This window comes from Symphalangus syndactylus, chromosome 8 (genome assembly GCF_028878055.3).
Source record: "Symphalangus syndactylus isolate Jambi chromosome 8, NHGRI_mSymSyn1-v2.1_pri, whole genome shotgun sequence".
Lineage (NCBI taxonomy): Eukaryota > Metazoa > Chordata > Mammalia > Primates > Hylobatidae > Symphalangus > Symphalangus syndactylus.
The window spans coordinates 82776380-82796222 of NC_072430.2; the positions used below are offsets into that span (position 1 = coordinate 82776380).

General features: G+C 34.7%; 1 protein-coding gene across 1 annotated transcript in view; it reads right to left on the reverse strand.

The window, feature by feature from the left end:
- The window catches only part of TTN (titin), a 302859-nt gene that overhangs the window by 164134 nt on the left and 118882 nt on the right, over nt 1-19843 (reverse strand). The window contains exons 91-117 of the mRNA XM_055289874.1: nt 19181-19468; nt 18793-19071; nt 18420-18698; nt 18049-18327; nt 17163-17450; nt 16736-17023; nt 15679-15969; nt 13511-13798; nt 12851-12943; nt 12443-12728; nt 11165-11348; nt 10868-10957; nt 10501-10768; nt 10138-10398; nt 8445-8654; nt 8159-8236; nt 8034-8060; nt 7523-7582; nt 7111-7194; nt 5495-5566; nt 3773-3820; nt 2526-2930; nt 2009-2071; nt 1491-1568; nt 1258-1335; nt 574-663; nt 262-342 (exon numbers count right to left, since the gene is read on the reverse strand). Of these exons, the coding sequence (XP_055145849.1) occupies nt 262-342; nt 574-663; nt 1258-1335; nt 1491-1568; nt 2009-2071; nt 2526-2930; nt 3773-3820; nt 5495-5566; nt 7111-7194; nt 7523-7582; nt 8034-8060; nt 8159-8236; nt 8445-8654; nt 10138-10398; nt 10501-10768; nt 10868-10957; nt 11165-11348; nt 12443-12728; nt 12851-12943; nt 13511-13798; nt 15679-15969; nt 16736-17023; nt 17163-17450; nt 18049-18327; nt 18420-18698; nt 18793-19071; nt 19181-19468 (4836 nt within the window). The remainder of the gene's footprint in view (nt 1-261; nt 343-573; nt 664-1257; nt 1336-1490; nt 1569-2008; nt 2072-2525; nt 2931-3772; nt 3821-5494; nt 5567-7110; nt 7195-7522; nt 7583-8033; nt 8061-8158; nt 8237-8444; nt 8655-10137; nt 10399-10500; nt 10769-10867; nt 10958-11164; nt 11349-12442; nt 12729-12850; nt 12944-13510; nt 13799-15678; nt 15970-16735; nt 17024-17162; nt 17451-18048; nt 18328-18419; nt 18699-18792; nt 19072-19180; nt 19469-19843) is intronic.

Sequence of the window (19843 nt, forward strand, 5' to 3'; positions counted from 1 at the left end):
GCTCCAGGACACTGTATTTCCAAATAACAGGTTACGAGATTGCAAACTCTCTAAAGTAGGGAATGGAGCCTCCAAGAATTTTCACTTTTTCCCCTGTGCATTCCTCATGGTTCTTCCCGTCCCCCATCACATCCTTTGTACATAGTGGCTATAGATATGCAGACTGTGACTAAATCTATTATTTAATACTAACATAAATGTTTTACTGTGGAATTTGTACTATTATTAAAAGAGTTTAAACTTAGAATGAATTACTAATACCTTTAGGTGGTGGTTCAACCCTTTTGGAAACGGCAACGTGAATTTTCTCTTCAGTAACAACTTCCTTTTGTACCTCGGGGACTTAAAAAATGTACATTTTAATTACTGCTATGCCATGTTGTGGGTGGTAATTGTAATTTACAAAGAACATTAAAATAAAAATGAAAACAGAGACAAACATGAAATGAAAAAGATGACAGAATTTACAAGGAGACAGAAATGTCTACACGATCACAAATTAGACAACAAGAGGGATAAAAATCTGCCTAAAACCCTTCCATTTGAGCCCCCACATTCCAATTTGCCTTATACCTGTGACTGACACCTCCTCCTCCTCTGTGTGAGAAGCAAAGAACATCTTTTCTTCTGAAATAACCATCTTCTTTGTATGCACAGCTGGTACTTTAAAGAGAGTATTTCACATTAGTATTTCTTTTTTTTTTTAGTACAAGACATCAGATCAAACACGTGGATTTTACACTCAAGTATTTAGACATAGAATGAGTGGGTTAATATGGTAGCTTGAGAACAAATTCAGTATTGACAAGAAAACAAATCATGTTTTGATCTATAGGGACAAACAACACATGCAGCCTTCATCAGACATTCTTAAGTGAGAATCAAATAGACACAACTTCTTCACACACAATGTTGTGCTTTTCCAAATCTGTTAGGGTCTATTTCTATAAATAAGAGGACAGGGAATATTATATGCAATGGAATGCATTGCATAGTAAAGTTAGCAAACTACTAATTAAACACAAGCCTTCCTTATAATAAAAAAATGTAATTTTTAAGCAGAACTAGAAACAAAGTAGATAATGTTATTATTTAAATTAAACATATGTGCAACTCAATGTAAGATTTGTATTATGTAAAAATGTGCTTTTTTTTGGTCATTTCAGATTTGTGAGTTACTTAGCAATATATGTACACATGTCCATACACATAAATAAAAAAATTTTGAACTTGTGGCTGAAACACAAAGATGTATACCTTTCACTTCAATAACTTCTTCCTGTACTGGAGTCCGGGAAGGTTTTTGTGGAACAATCTTCTTTGAAACTTCAGGTACTTTAAAAATATGTACAAATATATTTGTATTTTGAAGAATATTGCTTTGCACAAAATTTAAAAGTATTTGATTATATAAATAACTAACGTGAGTATAGATCAGTAAACATATTACTTGTGTACCTGGGTGCTAGGAATGTTTTAAATGATAATACCTTTGGTGACTTGAACTTTTTCTTCCTCCATTCTTCGAGAAGTCTTTTCAATTTTTTCAATTACTGGCTTCTTTATAACTGCAAGCATTTTAGAGAAATTGCAGTACTTTTAGAATTCCTATTAAAATTCTCTATTTTTCTATCTCTCTCTCTCTGTGTGTATATGTGTTTATACACACCTATGTGTGTATATGCAGATATATGTATCATTTTTTAAAGAGAGAGATGAGTTCGATTTTTTTCTTTGACTTTTACGCACAACTTTGAACTTTGGGTACAAATTTCTGTACTTAACATATTTTGGTTATATTAAAGTTTACCATTACAATTTTTATCATCTTTTGATTTTTTAATGAAATGAATTAGATACAAATTTTAAGAAAAAAAATCATTCACAATAAAGCTTAGAGAAGAAGTTGTGCCTATTGGATTGAACTGCTGATTTATACATCGCTGCCAAACAAGCCATGATAATGATGTTGATGCTCTAGTCTATTTAAATATTTCCAATTACTTACCTTTAGGAGGTGGTGGCGCTTTCTTTTCAGGTACTTTGGCTGGAACTTTTCTCTCATGTGATTCTTAAATAAAAACACAGGAATAAGAAGGGATGCTTAAATAGGTAAGTTCTCTTAGGTTGTTAATTGCAAATGAGATAAGGTAAGGATAATATATAATCACGTGAAGTATTGTATTTGGGATCGTTATTACCCAACACAATTCTTAGTGCAAGGATTTGAAGCAGGATCAAGCAGAGATGCAACAAGGCAGTAAAAGTAAAACTTGAACTTCTGCATTAGAAATTAGCACTTGGAATTTAGTGTTGGTAATAAGACTAAATGATTTAGCTTGTAATGCCAAAGCACGAAAGTAACTCTGAAGAAAATAACTTTTAAAAGATTTCTAACCTTAAAAAAATCTAAGATCATTTTATCTATTTCACATAAACTGCAAATCAGGTTCATAGCAATGAAAATTTCATGAACTGAGCAAAATGAAGAAAAGAGGGAAACAAGTCATTCAGTTTATACACACCTTCATAGACCTCCTTTTGAACTTGAATTACTTCCCTTTCTTGGTAAGCCTCTTCCCAATCTTCCTCCCCTTCGTCATAGCCTTCTTCCCTTTCATAGTATTCTTGCCCTTCTTCAAAATCTTCTTCCCATTCCTCGTGAACTTCTCTTTTAGCTTCTACCTTGATCTCTTCATAGTCTTCATCTGGTTCTTCATAATAAGGTTGTTCAAATGGCTCTGTGTATGGTTCTACCTCCAGTTCGTCATAAGGTTCTTCGAAAGATTCAATGAAGACTCTCTTCTCCTTGTGGACTGCTTGCTTTTTCTCATACACAGCTTCTTTTTCTTTCTGAACCTCTTTCTTTCTAGTTATAGTCATTATTTTTACTTCTTCAGCTTTAGAGGATACATCAATGATTTCAGGAGCTAAAATAGATAAAGATACTATTAGCATATTAAGTCTATCCATCCAACTGCTTCACTAAACAAAAACCTACCTAAACAACATCAGTATTTCAGATCTATTTTATTGATAATTTTTTTTGTATTGGTTCCATTTAAATTTTTGACTATGGAACATAGTAGAGTATCAAGATGCATTCTACTCTTGATTTGAGGATTTTTCCGGTATTAAAAAATGGATTCAATAAATATTATCAAATAAACACACCTTCCATTATTCCATGAGAGCTCCAGTTTGCAGAACCCCTAGTTTCTTCCAATGGAATAGTTTTAATATTTGATAAGTTTATGGAATTTATATTTCATACTTATACAGTTAACGTTTTTAAAAAGTTCTGATTATTATTTCAAACACATTTCTAATTTTAAACCTAGGTTTTTGACTATTGCATATGATCCCTTAGTCAGTTTCATAAAAACAACATTTAAAATTATGTAACCAAGTTAATTAGGTACTTTTACATAACAGATTTTTAAAGTTCTTAAGTGCTCTCATTATTTATATGACTCTTAACATTTGTGTTAACTACAATAAAAAAAAATAAGCAATGGCCCTTCCTTTCTAGCCCTCACTGCTTCTTTCTCTGAGACCATTGCACAGAGGCAGCATAAACATCTGCCTGTGTTTGTTTTCCTGGGAAAGGGGCAATATGAAATAGCCATCATTTCTAATGCTAAATTTAACACAGCAGAGGAGACTCCACAACTTTGCAATAAGTTGGAAACCTAATATTTAAAATAAGAATAGTTAGCAGAAGTGCAAATCTCAGGAATAAGCGGAATAAAAATAATTTCTCTTTATTTACCTTTTGCTGGAATTAAGGTAGTAGGAGGTGGAGGCTTCTTGGCAATCTCTGAGAGTTTGAAAACATAAAAATGTGTGTTTATTTTTAGATTACATTATTATTAATGTTTACTAATCCTCCACATCATTGTTAGTTGTTTGTAGGAGCTATGACTACTACTCATACACCAGCGCTTCCAGGAATCATGAAAATGCTTTTATAATTTCCAAATCTAGCTCATTAGAAATGCTATGCAAGGCCATATTAACAAAAATCAAACATGCAAAAGGCCAAAGTTTGATTCTAGTTTAGACTGATTTAAGATCATTTAAATTGGTTCTAGTTTAGATTGATTTATAATAAGTTAACATTAAGCATGAAGAGAATATTTAAATATGTCCAATGCTAAAAATAATGCATTAGACTTTTTCAATTATTAACTATAAAGTTCATGAAATATCCTTGCTTTTTGAGTGTCCTCTTATTCCATGATGTTTCACAAATGACCACTCAGAAAAGTCTGAATGATGAATGGTGCCTTGTGTTTCCATATTTTCCTTCTATATGGAGGTTGCTGTTCTCTATTCTTAGTCAAATGGGTTAAAACTATTTGTTTAAATTTAGTTATCCAACTGTTTTCCTAAAAATCTTTGAGGATATATTTATTGAAAGTTAAAGTGATTTGAATTGATCCTCCTTCATAAAGTATTTTTTCTTCAAATATTGATATTTAGATCACCTAAATCAGGAAAGATAGGTGGGTTGCAGCAACTTCTTAAAATTGGCACCAACCCTTGATCTTACATTGATGTGACTTTATCAAGACCAGCTGTTGCGCACTTCCATGTTCATTGCAGCATTATTCACAAAGACCAAGTTATGGAAACACCCTAAGTGTCCATCAATGGATGAATACGTAAGGAAAAGGTGGTACACAATGGAATGCTATTCAGCCTTATAAAAAAGCGGAATTTCGTCATTTGTGACAACATGGATAGAACTGGAGATTATGCTAAGTGAAATAAGCCAGGCACAGAAAGACAAAGACTAAGTTCTCACTTAGATGTGGAACTAAAAAAGTTGAACTCATAAAGAGTAGAATGATGGTTACAGAGGCTGGGGATTTGAGGGAATGGGGAAATGTTGGTCAAAGGGTACAAAATCTTAGTTAGACAGGATAAACATGGTTTTTCTTGAGATCTGTTGCACAGAGTGGTGAATATAGTTAATAATAGTGTACTGTACATTTCAAAATCACTAAGAGTAAATTTCAAATATTCTCACCACAAAAATGTTAAGTGTTTGAGGTGATGGATATGTTAATTGGCTTGATTTAATTATTCCGTATTGTATTCACAGATCATAACATCACTTTGTACCCCATAAATATATACAAAATAGTAAATCGTCAATTTACAATAAAATAAAAAAGAAAAAAAAAAGAACAGCTGTTGGACTTCTGGGCAAGACCTTCTTTAAATTATCATCCAGAAAAAAGCAGAATACACTCGTGTTGTCATTGATTCCCAGGGGCTCAGGAGGACAGGAAAGAGAAAAGGGAGAAAAAAGGAGTTGAGAAAGAGAGTGAGGACTGAGTCAAAGAAGAGGGCGAAAGTGAGTGAAGGGAGAGGTACCATTTTGTGATTGCAAACTCTTACCCTTCCTTCACCCGCCACTATTTAGGATTTAAAAGTTTTAGCCAAGAAAAAAGTATTAAGACTGCTTTTCGATTAATTATAATACCTTCAAGTGGTGTCATCTCTTTGGGCTTTGCAACAACTTTTCTGGCATCTTTCTTCACAGCCTTTTTGGTAACTAAAAAAAAAAAAAAAAAATCTGGTGTAAGTAACTAAAACGCTTTCAGGAAACTAGGAATTTTATTGAAATATTTTATTTTTCCATATGTTGATAGTAGTGAGATTCTGTACACTACTACAAGATATTTGTTTTGGAAAGATCTAGGACTAGATGCAAAAAAATTGTTTTGGAGGGATATAGAAAATGTACTGTGATCTTACATCTTCACTGATTTTATAACTGCTGAGAGTTAAAGTTTTCAGAACATGGAGTGTGAATCTAAGTGATATCATAAATAGAAAACTACACATTTTCATCCTTGTTTCATCCTTAGGGATGAACACAAATATGTTAGGAGGAAGAGTAACAAGTGGGTTTAAAGTCCTTTGTTGTGCTGCTGTTATACCTAACCACGGTTCCTAATCATACTTGAATATGGCCTCTCATATTCATGAATAAATAACACTCTTTTTTAATTTTTAAAACATTATTTAACTTCTCAAGTTTCACAGTGAGTACCAAATTTAGCCATGTTGATATTACCAGTCAAAGAACAAATCATTCATTAACATAAGTTATTATTTTTGACAACAGAAATAGAAATGGAAATCCAATTTGTGATTGTTGATTCTCGTTCCTCCCTGTTCTCACAGCTAGATAAAATGTTTATGTTCATATGAATCATAAAAATGCTTCTCTTTGTTAATGAGGTTGCATTAGTCACAAAATTGGAAGTTTCTAACTGAATTTCCTCTAAGGCTAGCTGAAAAATAGGTCAAGCGTTTAATGCCAATTGTAGTGGGTGTTAAGGGCCTACCATGTCCACCCCTTGAATCTAATACAGTAGTAGTGACTTAGCTATAGAAAAATGTGATTTTGACATGCAGAATTTTTTCTGACCATGCTGGGAGAATTCTGACGGCATTTCTGAACTCCCTATAACTCCAGAAAGTCCCAGGAAATCTGTTATCTAATTTAGTTGAGAAGCTTTGGGACACAAATAGTACAATTTCCCTACTGAATATTTGAGAGGAGCAATTTCTTGGAACACTTAAGATCTCTTTATTGGTGAGATCATGCCTTAGGTACAAAAGACGTCAAATATTTCATAAGTATTCTAAATCATATTTTTGTAACAAAATAGTAAATTTTTAACAGTAGTTAATACTATAAATTGAGAAAAACCACAAGCTGTAATTTGCAATTTGACTGTAAACTACTATTTCCATAGCTGCACTAGAAATTGGTTCCATTATTCTTTTTGTTATACGTAGTAGTTAGGAAAATATGAAACATAAAATTAATTATCCATTAATGTTTCAGTAATTCCATTAAAATAAAATATTTTAATACCAACATAGTATTTTGTTTGATGATTTTCAGAGTTTTAAGCACATGACTTACACATTTAGTTAGCTAATACTTTGAGAAAGTAATTTACATTTTGAAAGGCAATTCCACCTCTTGACCACTAGAGGGCCAATGTGTTGTATTAAGCAACATTTTTTGGGTCAGCAGAGTGAAATTCTTATTTCGACATCTAGGTAGATGAGGTATAATACCTTCAATACGTTTTGCTGGTGGTTTCTTTTCTTCGGGTGTTGGTAGCAAAAGGGGGATAGGAGGAGCAACCACAGGAGGGATTTCTGAAGAAAATAAATGCCGTTAGCAACATGTTTTAGTTTCTTATTTTGCGTAAAATATAATGAAAAGTCTTATGCATTTCTTTCAGTACTTCATAGGTATTATAGTACCAATTCATCAGTCAGAACAAATAAAAGTAGCATTTATTTATAACTGGAACTACTTTTTTTTTTTTTTTACTTTAATTTCTAATTGCTCACAGAAGAATACAACATAGAAGGGTTTGTTCTGACTCTGCTGCAGTTTGGGCGTTGGTATAAAATTTTGTACAGATTCCTAGTACTAGAATATTGCTGCTCCAAGCTCAGATGTTGAGGTTCTGGGTCTTACCTTCTGGTGGCACTGCTCTGATAGGCATGGTTGGGATTGGAACTCTGGAGTCAGGAATATCTGAAAAGGGACACGTAATAAGCACAGAGAGACTGAGAACAAGCTATTTATTAGAAAACTAAGATGTGTTTGATTTATTAGACCCTGAGATGTATCAGGCATATCTACTGGCAGAATCTAATATACAGACAAAATAATATTAGTATTCTTTTGGATGCAACCACATAGGTAAGTTTTGTTCACTGTCAAAATTTCTTTCATTCTGTGGCCATTCTATTTAACATGATTCTAGCATCAGCTGAGTGAGACCTTATTATCTCTAATTTGCCAAACTCACAAGGTTTAACATTTTGTTATTTGACTGAAAGTAATTTTACTCCATAACACTTTTATTGAAAAATATTTTACCCAAAAGATAAAGATATCTTATACATTTAATTTGGCTTCTGTGATTTACAAAATCATGCCGAATTTATTGTAAGCAAGGATTGATTTTTACAAAACAACTTACCGGGAGGCTTCAGCTCAAGTTTGATTTCTGCAAAATAAAAAAAATGATATTTTTATGTTCAGAATGGTATAGGTAGGCTACGTGTTTTGAAGATGGCAGGTGGCTTTCTGATGGCGCTACCTCACCTTTCGTCGTTAGGTACAGCTCTGCTGTGCTTCTTGCTTCACCTCTTGGCTCCAGCCGAGCGATGACTGAGTAGACACCTAGGGAGAAAAATCATCCAACTTTTGTTTTCTGATATGTTGCAAATAACACTTCTTTACTTCAATATACGTATGTGTTTATTTACACTTGTCTTTTCTAAAAAAGCATTCTAGACACAATTAGAGCATGAGTGCGTACAGGGTAGAAATACAGAAAACAGACAAGGCTTAAATTATACATTCACTGGAAAACTGTCAATGAAATCACCTTCATCGTCTGGGGTTACATTGTGGATGGTCATATAATGGCAGCGGCCATCATTCCTGAAGTTGTATTTCTGGCTCTCTGTCAGTTCTGTTGGTCCTTTGTACCATGTTACAATGGCGTCATCAAAGGACACTTCACATTCGAAAGTGGCAGACTGATGCTCACTCACCACGATGTTCTGTATGCGCTTTGTAAACTGAATTGGTTCAGCTGTGTAAGTACAAAGAGGGTTCAAAGTTAGATTATATAGAGAAGAATTTCTTTTACTTGCTTCTACCTCAGATACTTAAAATCTCCATCTTTGTACCCAGTTATAAAATAGCAAGAAAAGTTCAAAAATCCAAAATGAGAAGAAATACACTCTTCTTTGCATCGCTAACAAAAAAGTATCCCAATTCTTTAGTGTATTCATGCTGGTCGAATGTAGCAAAGTGTAAAGAAATTATTGTCAGTCCTTAAAATATTTATATAAAGGACATATTAAAGAGAGCTGATGACCCAAAGTCAAATTAAATTTTAAAAGTGTTAGGGAACACAAACTTAATTGTACTCTACAACTTATTCTTCTGTGAAATTCTTTCTTGCCTCAGTAAAATAATTTTTGCTATTCAGGATCTGTAATTGTTCATCTAATATGTATAACTTTTCCTATAAAATAATTTCAAACTCAATAGGCAATCTGCACTTCTAAATTTCAAAAAGAAAAATTTTAGAGTTCAGAGATCTGCTAAGTACGTATGGGCACAAACAAAGGATGTGTGTGGATGGCAGGAGTGTTTTCTAGAAGAGGCTGGAGGGGAGGGTCTTATATGTATAACAGTACCATAAAGTCTTAGAAATCACAGTACTCTGCTGAGCTCTATTTACTAAAGAATTATATTGAAAATATCAATTATTTAAAAAATAATTAGTACTTGCAGCTGGACCTTTAATTTGAAAACCATTTAAAATACAACCAGTTACTGATATTCATTGTAAGGTAAGTCAGAAAAGTTGACATGCTTTTATAAATCGAATGTCATATATTTGTGTTTCAGCAACTACAAATGGGCACCAATAGCTGAAAGCAGATGCTACTATGATAGCCAAATTTTTTCTCAATACAGTTTGAGGGTGTCTTTGGAAAATGCATATAATCAATTAGGAAATGAATGTTGTTACTCCTAAATTCTGAGATTTCACTTAATTTCAGAAATTCAGAAGGTTGAAACATGATCTGAAAATGAAATAAATATTTTTGAAAAATAGTTGCTCATTGCACATGACACGTTAATGTTATCTATTTAACTTTGTACAGAGAAAGTCAGACTTAAGTCCTATAAACAAAATATCAATTCCTAGCCAAGATCCTCCAGATTTACATCTATGAGATCTTGTCCTTTCCTAGATTTCTTTCTACAATCCTAGATATGAGAATCATGAAATTTAGACTTTAGACAGAAATAACTGTTAAAGATTATGTCTTAGACTAGATTAAAATCTAAAAGAACAATGCAAAATAATTGACACTCATTTGAATATTTCCCTTGTGATTTTGTATGAACTTTGAGATCAATACTATGAGAACACATGTTGGGAAATAAGAACACATGAACACTGTGGTGTGTGTCTAAAGGTAGGGTTGCAGGGGTCCTGCACGACATTTGCCATTGACCTGTGCTGTACCACAAGGACTCCATAGTGTTTCACGCACCTTCGATTCTGAGTTCTGCTGAAGTTTCAAGGTCTTCATATTTGCAGGTGTACTGACCCTGGTCTTCTGCTCGAACATCTGCAATGGTCAATTTATGGACTTTGTGTTCCACTTCTGTTTTATGTCTACCTTGGGGTTTAAGGATTCTGCCATTTCTGAACCATTCAGATTTTACATTTGGTACCGAAAATTGGCATGTCATGGTACAAGTCTGGCCTTCTTTCAGAGTCACATCCTGAAGATGCCGTTCCCATGCAGGCTCTGTTCATGTGATACAACACACATTTTGTTCAATATCACATGCAGATGTGCTCAACAGTAATTTAAATCTCACAAGTATTTCATAAGCCTTTTCTAACTTACCAATTACAGTTAGTTTAGCGCTAGCGATGTGTGGACCACAAACCAATCGATAATTGCCCTGGTCTTTAAGTTGACAGTTTTTGACTCTGAGTGTATGTCGGTCACCATCAATGCTTATTTCAAATTTATCACTGGGTTCCAGTTTTTCAGTTCCTTTGTACCATGAAAGCTTGATTTCTGGATAATTAATTTTAATGTCAATTTCAAAGACAGCATCATTATCTTTCAAAACTGTCTGATTTTCAATGTCCTTGATCAGAGTGACAGGCTAGGAGAATAAAGAATTAAAACACATTTGTTACTCCTTCCCTTATAATAATGCTCAATAATAACTTGTTCATTTTATTATCAGCATAATTCTTTTTACCTCTGTCTGTGACAGTCTTTGCTGAATAAATGATACAAGTTCCTCGAATTCCTTTTCATCCCTCTCTGACCTCTCTATTTCCTCAATTTCCTGAGAAGAACAAAAATGATAGGCATTACATATGAAATAAAATTTGATTTAGAGGATGCATGACTATATTCAGCTTCCATTCTGGATGCTAGTTAGGTCATATTAAATGATGTCATATAACCATAGGATTCTGGTAATTCAAAGGGAATATGTGAGATGTTTTAAATGTGACTTTTTTAGCTTGATGCTATATATGAAGGAGCATACCAGTCTATGTGTCTCTTCTTCTTGGCTTTGCTTGAGCAGTTCAAATGCTTGAAGAAGACCTCGGAAGTCAGTGATTCCATACATGCGGGCATATTTTTCATATTCTTTAGGATCAACATTTTTGAGAAGTTCCATGATATCAATTTCCTCTTCTTCCCCAGCTCCTTTCTTTAAGATTGGAGTCCTAAATAAAATTTAAAAAGTAAGGATAAATCCCTTGTCTTCTATTTATTTTTAATTGTCTATCATCATTCAAAGATTGTGTACTTCATTAAGGTTTTCCATGTTCTTTATTCAATAAATATTAATTTTACCATGTTAGCTGTGAAACAATTTAAAAATGTGGGTTTGGAGATGGAGTGGATTAAGATCAGATGGATTAGGACCATTGTTATAAAATATAGATGTAGGAACAAAAATTTTAAGAAAGGAAAGAATAATAGAAGTATTTCTGTAAACTTTATAACCAAAGGGCCTAGTTAATGAATTATAATATCAGAAAAAATAATAATAGCAATGGAAAACTTTAATAATAGAATAGTATACATATCATGGAAAAGATGTGTGGAAATTGAGTGTGGATTTAATTTAATAATTATGTTGAAAAATGAACCATATTGAAATGAATGATAATTATGGAAAATGTTTAAAACAGTTGTTTTAGAGAACCACTCATAACATAAGAAATCATATATAGAAAAAAATTTCATACCTAGGCACAGACAATACTGGGGTTTCTTTATAGGCCATTTCTTTTTGTTTAAAAATCTTAATAGACATTCACCTCATTCTTAAAACTTTCTCTTAAATTCGGAAATTGATTCTAATGAAACAAGAACACCCAGATGTTGTGTATTTGCTTATCTGCTTCTGTTAAAATATCTATATGCCTATGTTCTTTAACAATCTGAATCTTGAGATGGATGGCCCATGCCTCCTGAGAAATTCTTTTTGTGAATGGGACATTACAGTCATCCCTCTGTATGCCTGGGGGATTGGCTTCAGGAGGCCTGTGGCCAGATGCTCAAGTCCCTGATGTAAAATGGCATAGTATTTGCATGTAACCTATCACATCCTCCTGTATACTTCATCTCTAGATTACTTATAATGTCTAATACAATGTAAGTGCTGTGTAAATGGTTGTTATGCTGTATTGTTTATTTGTATTTTTAAATTTTTTGTTCTTTAATACTTTCCACTGGGGCTGGTTGACTGTGGATGCGGAACCCACTTATACTGAGGGCTGACTGTACCATTTGTGGTTTTTATTGAACTCACTTTTTCAGCATTGCTCTAAGATCGCCTTCAATTTTCTCTTGTTTCTTCCTTTCATCCACCTGTAAGTTAACATTACTTTCAATTTCACCATGTTTGTTAAATGCCACACATCGGTATAACCCAGAATCAGTTTTTGTGGTGTCTCTAATCTCCAGTTTTGCTTCATCGCCTTTTTGGTGGATGAAAACACGACCTCCTTGGTTCAGCTGTCTCCACTTCCCTTTTGTCCATTTAACATTTGGGATTGGGTCACCTCCAACTTTTGCAATGAAGGTTGCAGTGGTTTCTAAGGAATAATGAAAACAAGTGAATAAAAATTTAATTTTCTAAAATCAGTTCTTCCAAAATTAAATCATAAGTAAAAGGTACAAGATAGATGAAGATGTACTTCTCATGAAGTGCACTTACTTTCTACGACTCTGATACTCTGAGGTTCTGATACAAAAAAGAGTCTTCCATCTACTGCAGCTTTCTTGGCTGCTGGGGCCACAGCTGGTTTGTCTGAAAAAACATTTACATGTTTTGTTACTACAATCAGCTCAAAATTATAATAAATATGCCCCTTTGTAAAATAAACCTTAGGAGGTTGGTGGTGTGACAAGTAAGTACTGCAGAATTCTCTATGTAAGGGTGGGTTACAGAAGATAAAGCAGCTTCTCAGACATTTATGCTAATGATAGCTATCAAAGGTTGAACTATAATCATATTAGTAGTGTCAATATTTTTAGACTTGGTTTTATTTTTTCCCGGTGTATCACACCAGCCTACTTTCTATTGCATTATTATAGCATCATTTTTGGAACTGCATTAATTACATCTTAATGGATATGGTGAAAAGAAGTTCAAGAAATAGGGTGGTAAACTTGTGGTAATTTCAGATACTTTGTATTGACATTATTTCTGTTAAATTACCTAATATTTCAATTATAATAAGGAGCCTACAAATTGCAGATGAGCAGCAACTGATATTTCTAAAAATCTAATTCCATTTATAGTGAAATTTTAATAAGCAAATAAACATGAGTGGTTGCTGGCTTGAGCTGCATAATACTTTTGAGGTGTCTGTACCTTTAATGGTCACTTTTGATTTGGTAGTGTCACTTCCAGCCACATTTGAAGCTTTACACACATAATCTCCCGAATCTGCTTTAGCCACATCTCTGAGTTCCAGTACAGCTGTCCCACTAGCAAAGCTGAAGCTGCATCTGTCTGAAGGTTTTATTTCCCTGCCAGCCTTCAACCACTGGATCCTAATTGGCTCAGATCCCTGGACATGGCAGCTGAGCTGCACGTATTCTCCTTCACTCACTGTTACTGGAGTAAGGTGCTGATCAAATACAGGTGGCTTCTTAGGTTCTGGAATTGAAAAGGTATTTTCATGAGGAACATAAAGGCAAAAAAGTATTAAATTCCACAAGAGAAACAAATAAAGAGAAAAACAGTTTTGCCTCTAACAGGTAACACCGGTTGCTGTAGCAGAACAGAATTATGTGCCTGGTTTATTCCTCTCTAAAGACAATAGTTTAAATTTGTTGGATTTTTTTAAAAAGATAAAGGTTTAAAAACAAGCAAAGAACACATGACATGCTGCCCACAAATTGCCCCAGCATCTGTGTCCTGACTAAGCACTGCAGACATTGGCAGTTACTATGAACTTCTTTGCCATATAGCACACTATTAATTCTCTCAAACCTGTGTACAGCTGCGTTTTTGCTGAACCCTGAAAATGAAGGGCTTATTTGGGAATTCTGCTTATCTCCAGCAGCAATGATTGCTACCTTCTAGGAAAGAAAGCTAGCATTTGAGTAATACATAAGCCTACATATTTATATGTGATTTTCTCTGATGTTCATCTTTAGCTATTAAATGCAGCCACAGTAGCATTTAAAATCCAATCTTAGCCCAAGGGAATTAGGAGTTGAAGCTCAGTGTTTAACTGAAGACCAATGATGAAGACATTGGTGAGTAACATGATAGGAAGGCAATGTACAACTCAGTATTATGTAATGATTTTGTTCAATGTTTCTGAGACCTGTACCTAGAAAGAATAAGGCCATTTTTTTTTTGTTATTGCAAAGATTAAAACTTCTGATGTCTATCCTTTAAAAAAATTTTATAAATAGCTTCAGAATTCTATAGAAAGCATTTATCTGCCCATGGTAAAACCATCATGAATGTAAATCATGAATATAAGCCACTGCTAAGTATATATTTTTCATTTTATTAAATGTGTTTTAAAACTAAATGCATCTAAATTCCATAAAATGAGTGATGAAATTGGAATTTTAAGACAACTCAGTGATATTTACTTATTAGTGATATCAGCCTATTAATAATAACTTACTATCTGTGCACCGTGAGATAACTAACCAGATCATAAGAGTTGGTAATTAATTCCAAGCTGCTCTAGGAGGTTAGTTTTTTTTTTTTTTTTTTTGAGATGGAGTCTCGCTCTGTCGCCCAGGCTGGAGTGCAGTGGCACGATCTCGGCTCACTGCATGCTCCGCTTCTCGGGTTCACGCCATTCTCTAGGAGGTTAGTTTTTAATGTGATTTTGATGAAGCTATGTTGTAATTACTGGAAGCCATTATAGTGAAGAGAAATACATAAAGATATCCTTAAACAACATAGTCTATTTCATTGTCTCAAGCGATGATTGTGTATTTAAATATGTCTTCCATAATGATATGCAATGTTTTCTACACATTATTTTTCTTTTTGGGCAAATGTTACCCTTTTGTCTTGGATTAATATTTGTTTGCAGGTCAAAAGCTTTGGGCAATATACGTTAAACAATAATCCTTTAGAAATACACTTAGAAAGGAGAAAGTTTCAGACTGCGATGTAATATATAACTCAATAATAGTCAAGTTAGTGTGATATTTGGTGATGAACATTAAAAAAATTTCAAAACAAATGTGCTTCATAAAAATATATGTGTCACATATGCACACATTTCATAGTACGCTGAAACTTCTAACTACCTAAGGGAATTTTAGGATATGATTTAGAAACCTAAGATATTAGTCCGTTAAATGACACCTCCTTCGGGAAGCTACATAATTAAATTACAATAATTTATATTTTTAGTAAACATATGGAGTGATAAATACACAGTTAAATAATGTGTATTTATATTTGTTATAACTTGGTCAAGATATCATAAGAAATGCTCATGGATATATAACAGGCAGTGAAGAAAAACACAACAGGTTGGGGCTGTGAGAATAACTCACCTTTGATGATGATTGAAGACGTGCACAGAGCAGAGCCTGCATCATTGGACACTTTGCATGTGTACAAACCAGCGTCGTTCATGCCTGCTTTCCGGACTTGCAGCACTAACGTGTTGTTCTTGAATGTTATTTCACAGTTAGAAGTTGGTTGTATCTCTATATTATTTTTGTACCAGGCAACAGTTATAGGTTGGGAACCAGCCACACGTCCCTCAAGTTTGAAAGAATTCCCTTCTGTTTCTTCTACTGTCTCTGAGAGTTTTTTAGTGAAACTTGGTGGGATGAGCCGCTCTACAAGAAATTGCAAGGATATGTGAAGTAGAATCCAGGAGCAGATTACTAGTATGAAGCTTTTCAAGAAAAACAAACTCATATTTTTAGTTAAAAGTCAAGGCTATCCAACTAAAAGCACTATATCAGTGTATGTTCCTAAACATTTCAGCCTCCTTCTACGAGCTTATTCTAAACTGTTCTTTGATGGTGGATGATAAGAAGTAACTCATGGTCATTTACAGAATCACAAATTTGTAAAAAGAAGGGATAGTCTCAGTATCATAGCGAATATATAAAGTTTTAGAATTATAGATTATAAGCTGGCTGGGGTGGCTCATGCCTGTAATCCCAGCACTTTGGTAGGCCAAGGCGGGTGGATCACTTGAGGTCAGGAGCTCCAGACCAACCTGGCCAACATGGTGAAACCCCATTTCTACCAAAAAATACAAAAATTAGTTGGGCATGGTGGCAGGCGCCTGTAATCCCAGCTACTCGGGAGGCCGAGGCACGAGACTCACTTGAACCCAGGAGGCAGAGGTTGCAATGAGGCGAGATCACGCCACTGTACTCCAGCCTGGGCAACAGAGTGAGATCCTGTCTCAAGGAAAGAAATACAGATTTAAAAAATGACTTCTTCTCTAGATAAACTTATTTCCTCTTAAACATTTTCTTTCCATTGTTTAAAAATGTCCTAAATTGCATTTATCATCATAAAAACGACACCTTCAGGATATACTACAAAATGATTACACTTTTGTTGGACCACTTGCAAAATAAACGATACCTTTTATATTCAGCTGAGCTGTGCAAGAGTCTTTTCCCACTTCATTCACAGCATAGCAGGTATATTGTCCAGAATCTCCTTTGTCTACTTTGAGGACTGTCAGGTGGGCACTGTTTTCCAGATAACTAATCTGGTACTTTCCACCACTTCGTATTTCTCTGTTGTCTTTGGCCCAGCTGACCTTTATTGGTTGCGTGCCCGTGACGTGGCACTCGAAGTCAGCACTTTCTCCCACCACAGCATCCACAGGGGCAAGAGGGATGTCAAAGAAGGGTGGGTTCTTCCCCTCTAATAGTAGAGCAGAAAGACAAGGTTTCAGGCTCAATATCTGGACCATGTCAGTTTACTGAAATAGAAATTTCTCCCTAATTTCATATTTGATTATAATACTTTAATTCTAGAAATAAAAGTTTAAGAATCCACAAACCTGTGAGAATGAGCCTGGCACTAGAAGCAGCAGAGCCTATAGGGTTTGTAGCTGTGCAAGAATACTGGCCTGCAAGGCTCCGGTCAGTTTTAAAAATATTAAGTGTGGCTGTATTGTCTAAAAATGATGTTTGTACATTTGGGCTGTCTTTCAATGGCTTGCCATCTTTATACCAAGACACGGAGATAGGTTCTGATCCACTTATGGCACAATCAAAAACAACTGGCAGTCCAACTGTTTCTTGAACATCTCTCAATTGTCGAGAAAATGATGGTGGAAGTTTTTGCTCTGTAGGAAGAGAATAAAAGCAACAAACACTTTAATTTACTAAATGCTCTTCTCACAATTATATATATATACACAAATGCACGTATATGTGCAATTTCTATTAAAAATCAGGAATTATTAATGTCTCTTGAATTAACTTGGAGATAAAGAAAAGCATATAGATTGCTGGAGCAAAAGTATCACCCTGAGACCAACCCTAATGCACAGTAGGTGCAAAACAGTCTGAAAACCAATAAAGCAATTGGCTGGCTGAAGGCATGTCTCTGGGCAAGCAGCAGATTCCTATAATTTTAAAGACTGCCTTCTAGCAATTTGCATGAGATACTTATGGGGTGGAATTTAAAAATATATGGTCACTTTTTAAAAAAGATTTAATTATAGAAGCAAATGATTGCATAATCCTTCCAATTAAAGATTTAGTCATATTATCTCTCTGTAGAATCCATAGAAAAAGATAAGCCACTAACTGTAAATAGGATTACTTAAGCAGAATTTTAAGCCTTTGGAAAGATTTTCCTAAAAACAAGGCCTCTCCAGACATTTTAAATCTTGTTCAAAAGAAACACAAATTCGTTCACTTTAAAAACATTGCAGTCACCTTGAACGGTAAGGAAAGTTGATGCGGAAACTTCTCCCACGCTGTTTTCAGCTTTGCAGATATATTCTCCACTATCGTTAATATCAACCTGGTTGAAAACCAGTGTAGCAACATTATTCCTAAAATGCATTTTGTAAGTCGTAGTGGGTCTCAATTTTGTATCTCCTTTATACCAGGATACCCCAATTTCAGGGGTTCCAGCAAGCTGGCATTGTAGAGAGGCAGAATCTCCAACAGACACCTTAACTGGCTCCAACTGCTTGACAAAATACGGTGGTTCTGCAGCCAAGAGAGATAATCAATCAGTCATGAAAGAGACGTGCCAGATCATCGATTGTATACAAAGGTAAGAATGTGCAATCATGACAAACCTAGTATGAGTATTTGCGCTGAACAGGAATCTTTTCCAGAGGCATTTTCAATGTAGCAGTTGTATTGTCCTGCATCCTCTACTGCGCTACTTGGAATTTCCAGGATTGCCGATTTTTCAGTTGTAGTTATATTACATCTCTGAGAAGGAGTTACATTTATGCCATTTTTCTTCCAGGTAACCGAAATGGGAGGAGTTCCAGTGAATGTACCCTCTAGGATCAGGGGTTTTCCTTTCTCTATGCTGTAATCATTCAGCCTCTTCACAAATTTGGCTGGGGCTAAAATGAAAATATAAAATCAAACACATATACATACAGACATAGACACATCTAATTACTAATCGTATAAATCTAGAAGAGCAGTCTGACAAACCTTTTATGTAGAGATGTGTTGTACAAGAAGCCTTGCCAGCTTCATTGCTAACTATGCAAGTATATTCTCCACTTTGTGATGTATCTACATCGAACAACTCCAGTTCAGCAACTGAATCCTCCAAAGACACGCTGCATCTGTCGCCTGGTACTAGTTCACTGCTACCCCTGAACCAGCTAACACTGAAAGGAGGTGTTCCTTTTACGATACTTGTGAAAGTTACATTGGTCCCAGTTAAAACATCCATGGGATCAGGTTTCTGAACAAAAGATGGTGGTTCTAAACACGAAAGCACATATCAGAAAAGGTTTAGTATTTGTGAACTGTTACGACAAACATGCTTAATAAACTATGAAATGCAATTCATTTTACTGTTTTGTAAACTGACCTCTCACAGTCAAAGGAGCACTACACTCATCAGAACCAGCCATATTAGTAGCTATACATGTGTAGTCACCACTGTCTGACTCTTCCAGCATGTTCACAGTTAAAGCACAAGTATTATCTGTCAGGGTGGTCTGGTATTTCCTTCCACTACTGATCTCATTTCCTTCGTGGAACCAGGAGACAGAGATTGGAGGTGACCCATAGACTTTACACTCCATTACAACTGAGGAACCGGATAGACCATTTGTCTCTTTCAATTTTCTTGTGAATGAAGGAGGAACGGTTCGGTCTGAATGACACACACACACACACACACACAAAAAAAAAAAGCAAAAACAAAGGACAACAATTATAAAATGACTTGAAGAACTGTCTTTTTGATAGAATATCCCTAGATCCATTTGGCTCTTTTGTGAGGGTATTAAAAAATCCTCTATGGGTTCACACTATCAAAAGCTTGGAGAATCAGTGGGCAGAATGTGATGGTTGACTTGCTAGGGATTTTCTCTCTTTGCCGTGAAGCATTATGTGGTGAATTATTTCAGCATAAATGAAGACTGCTTTAACCTTATCCAGGGACTATTTTTCATTCCTATCATCATTTTGGAAATTCCTCAAAAAGAAAGGGATATAACTTTTGAACATGGTTTTCTTCTAATTCTAC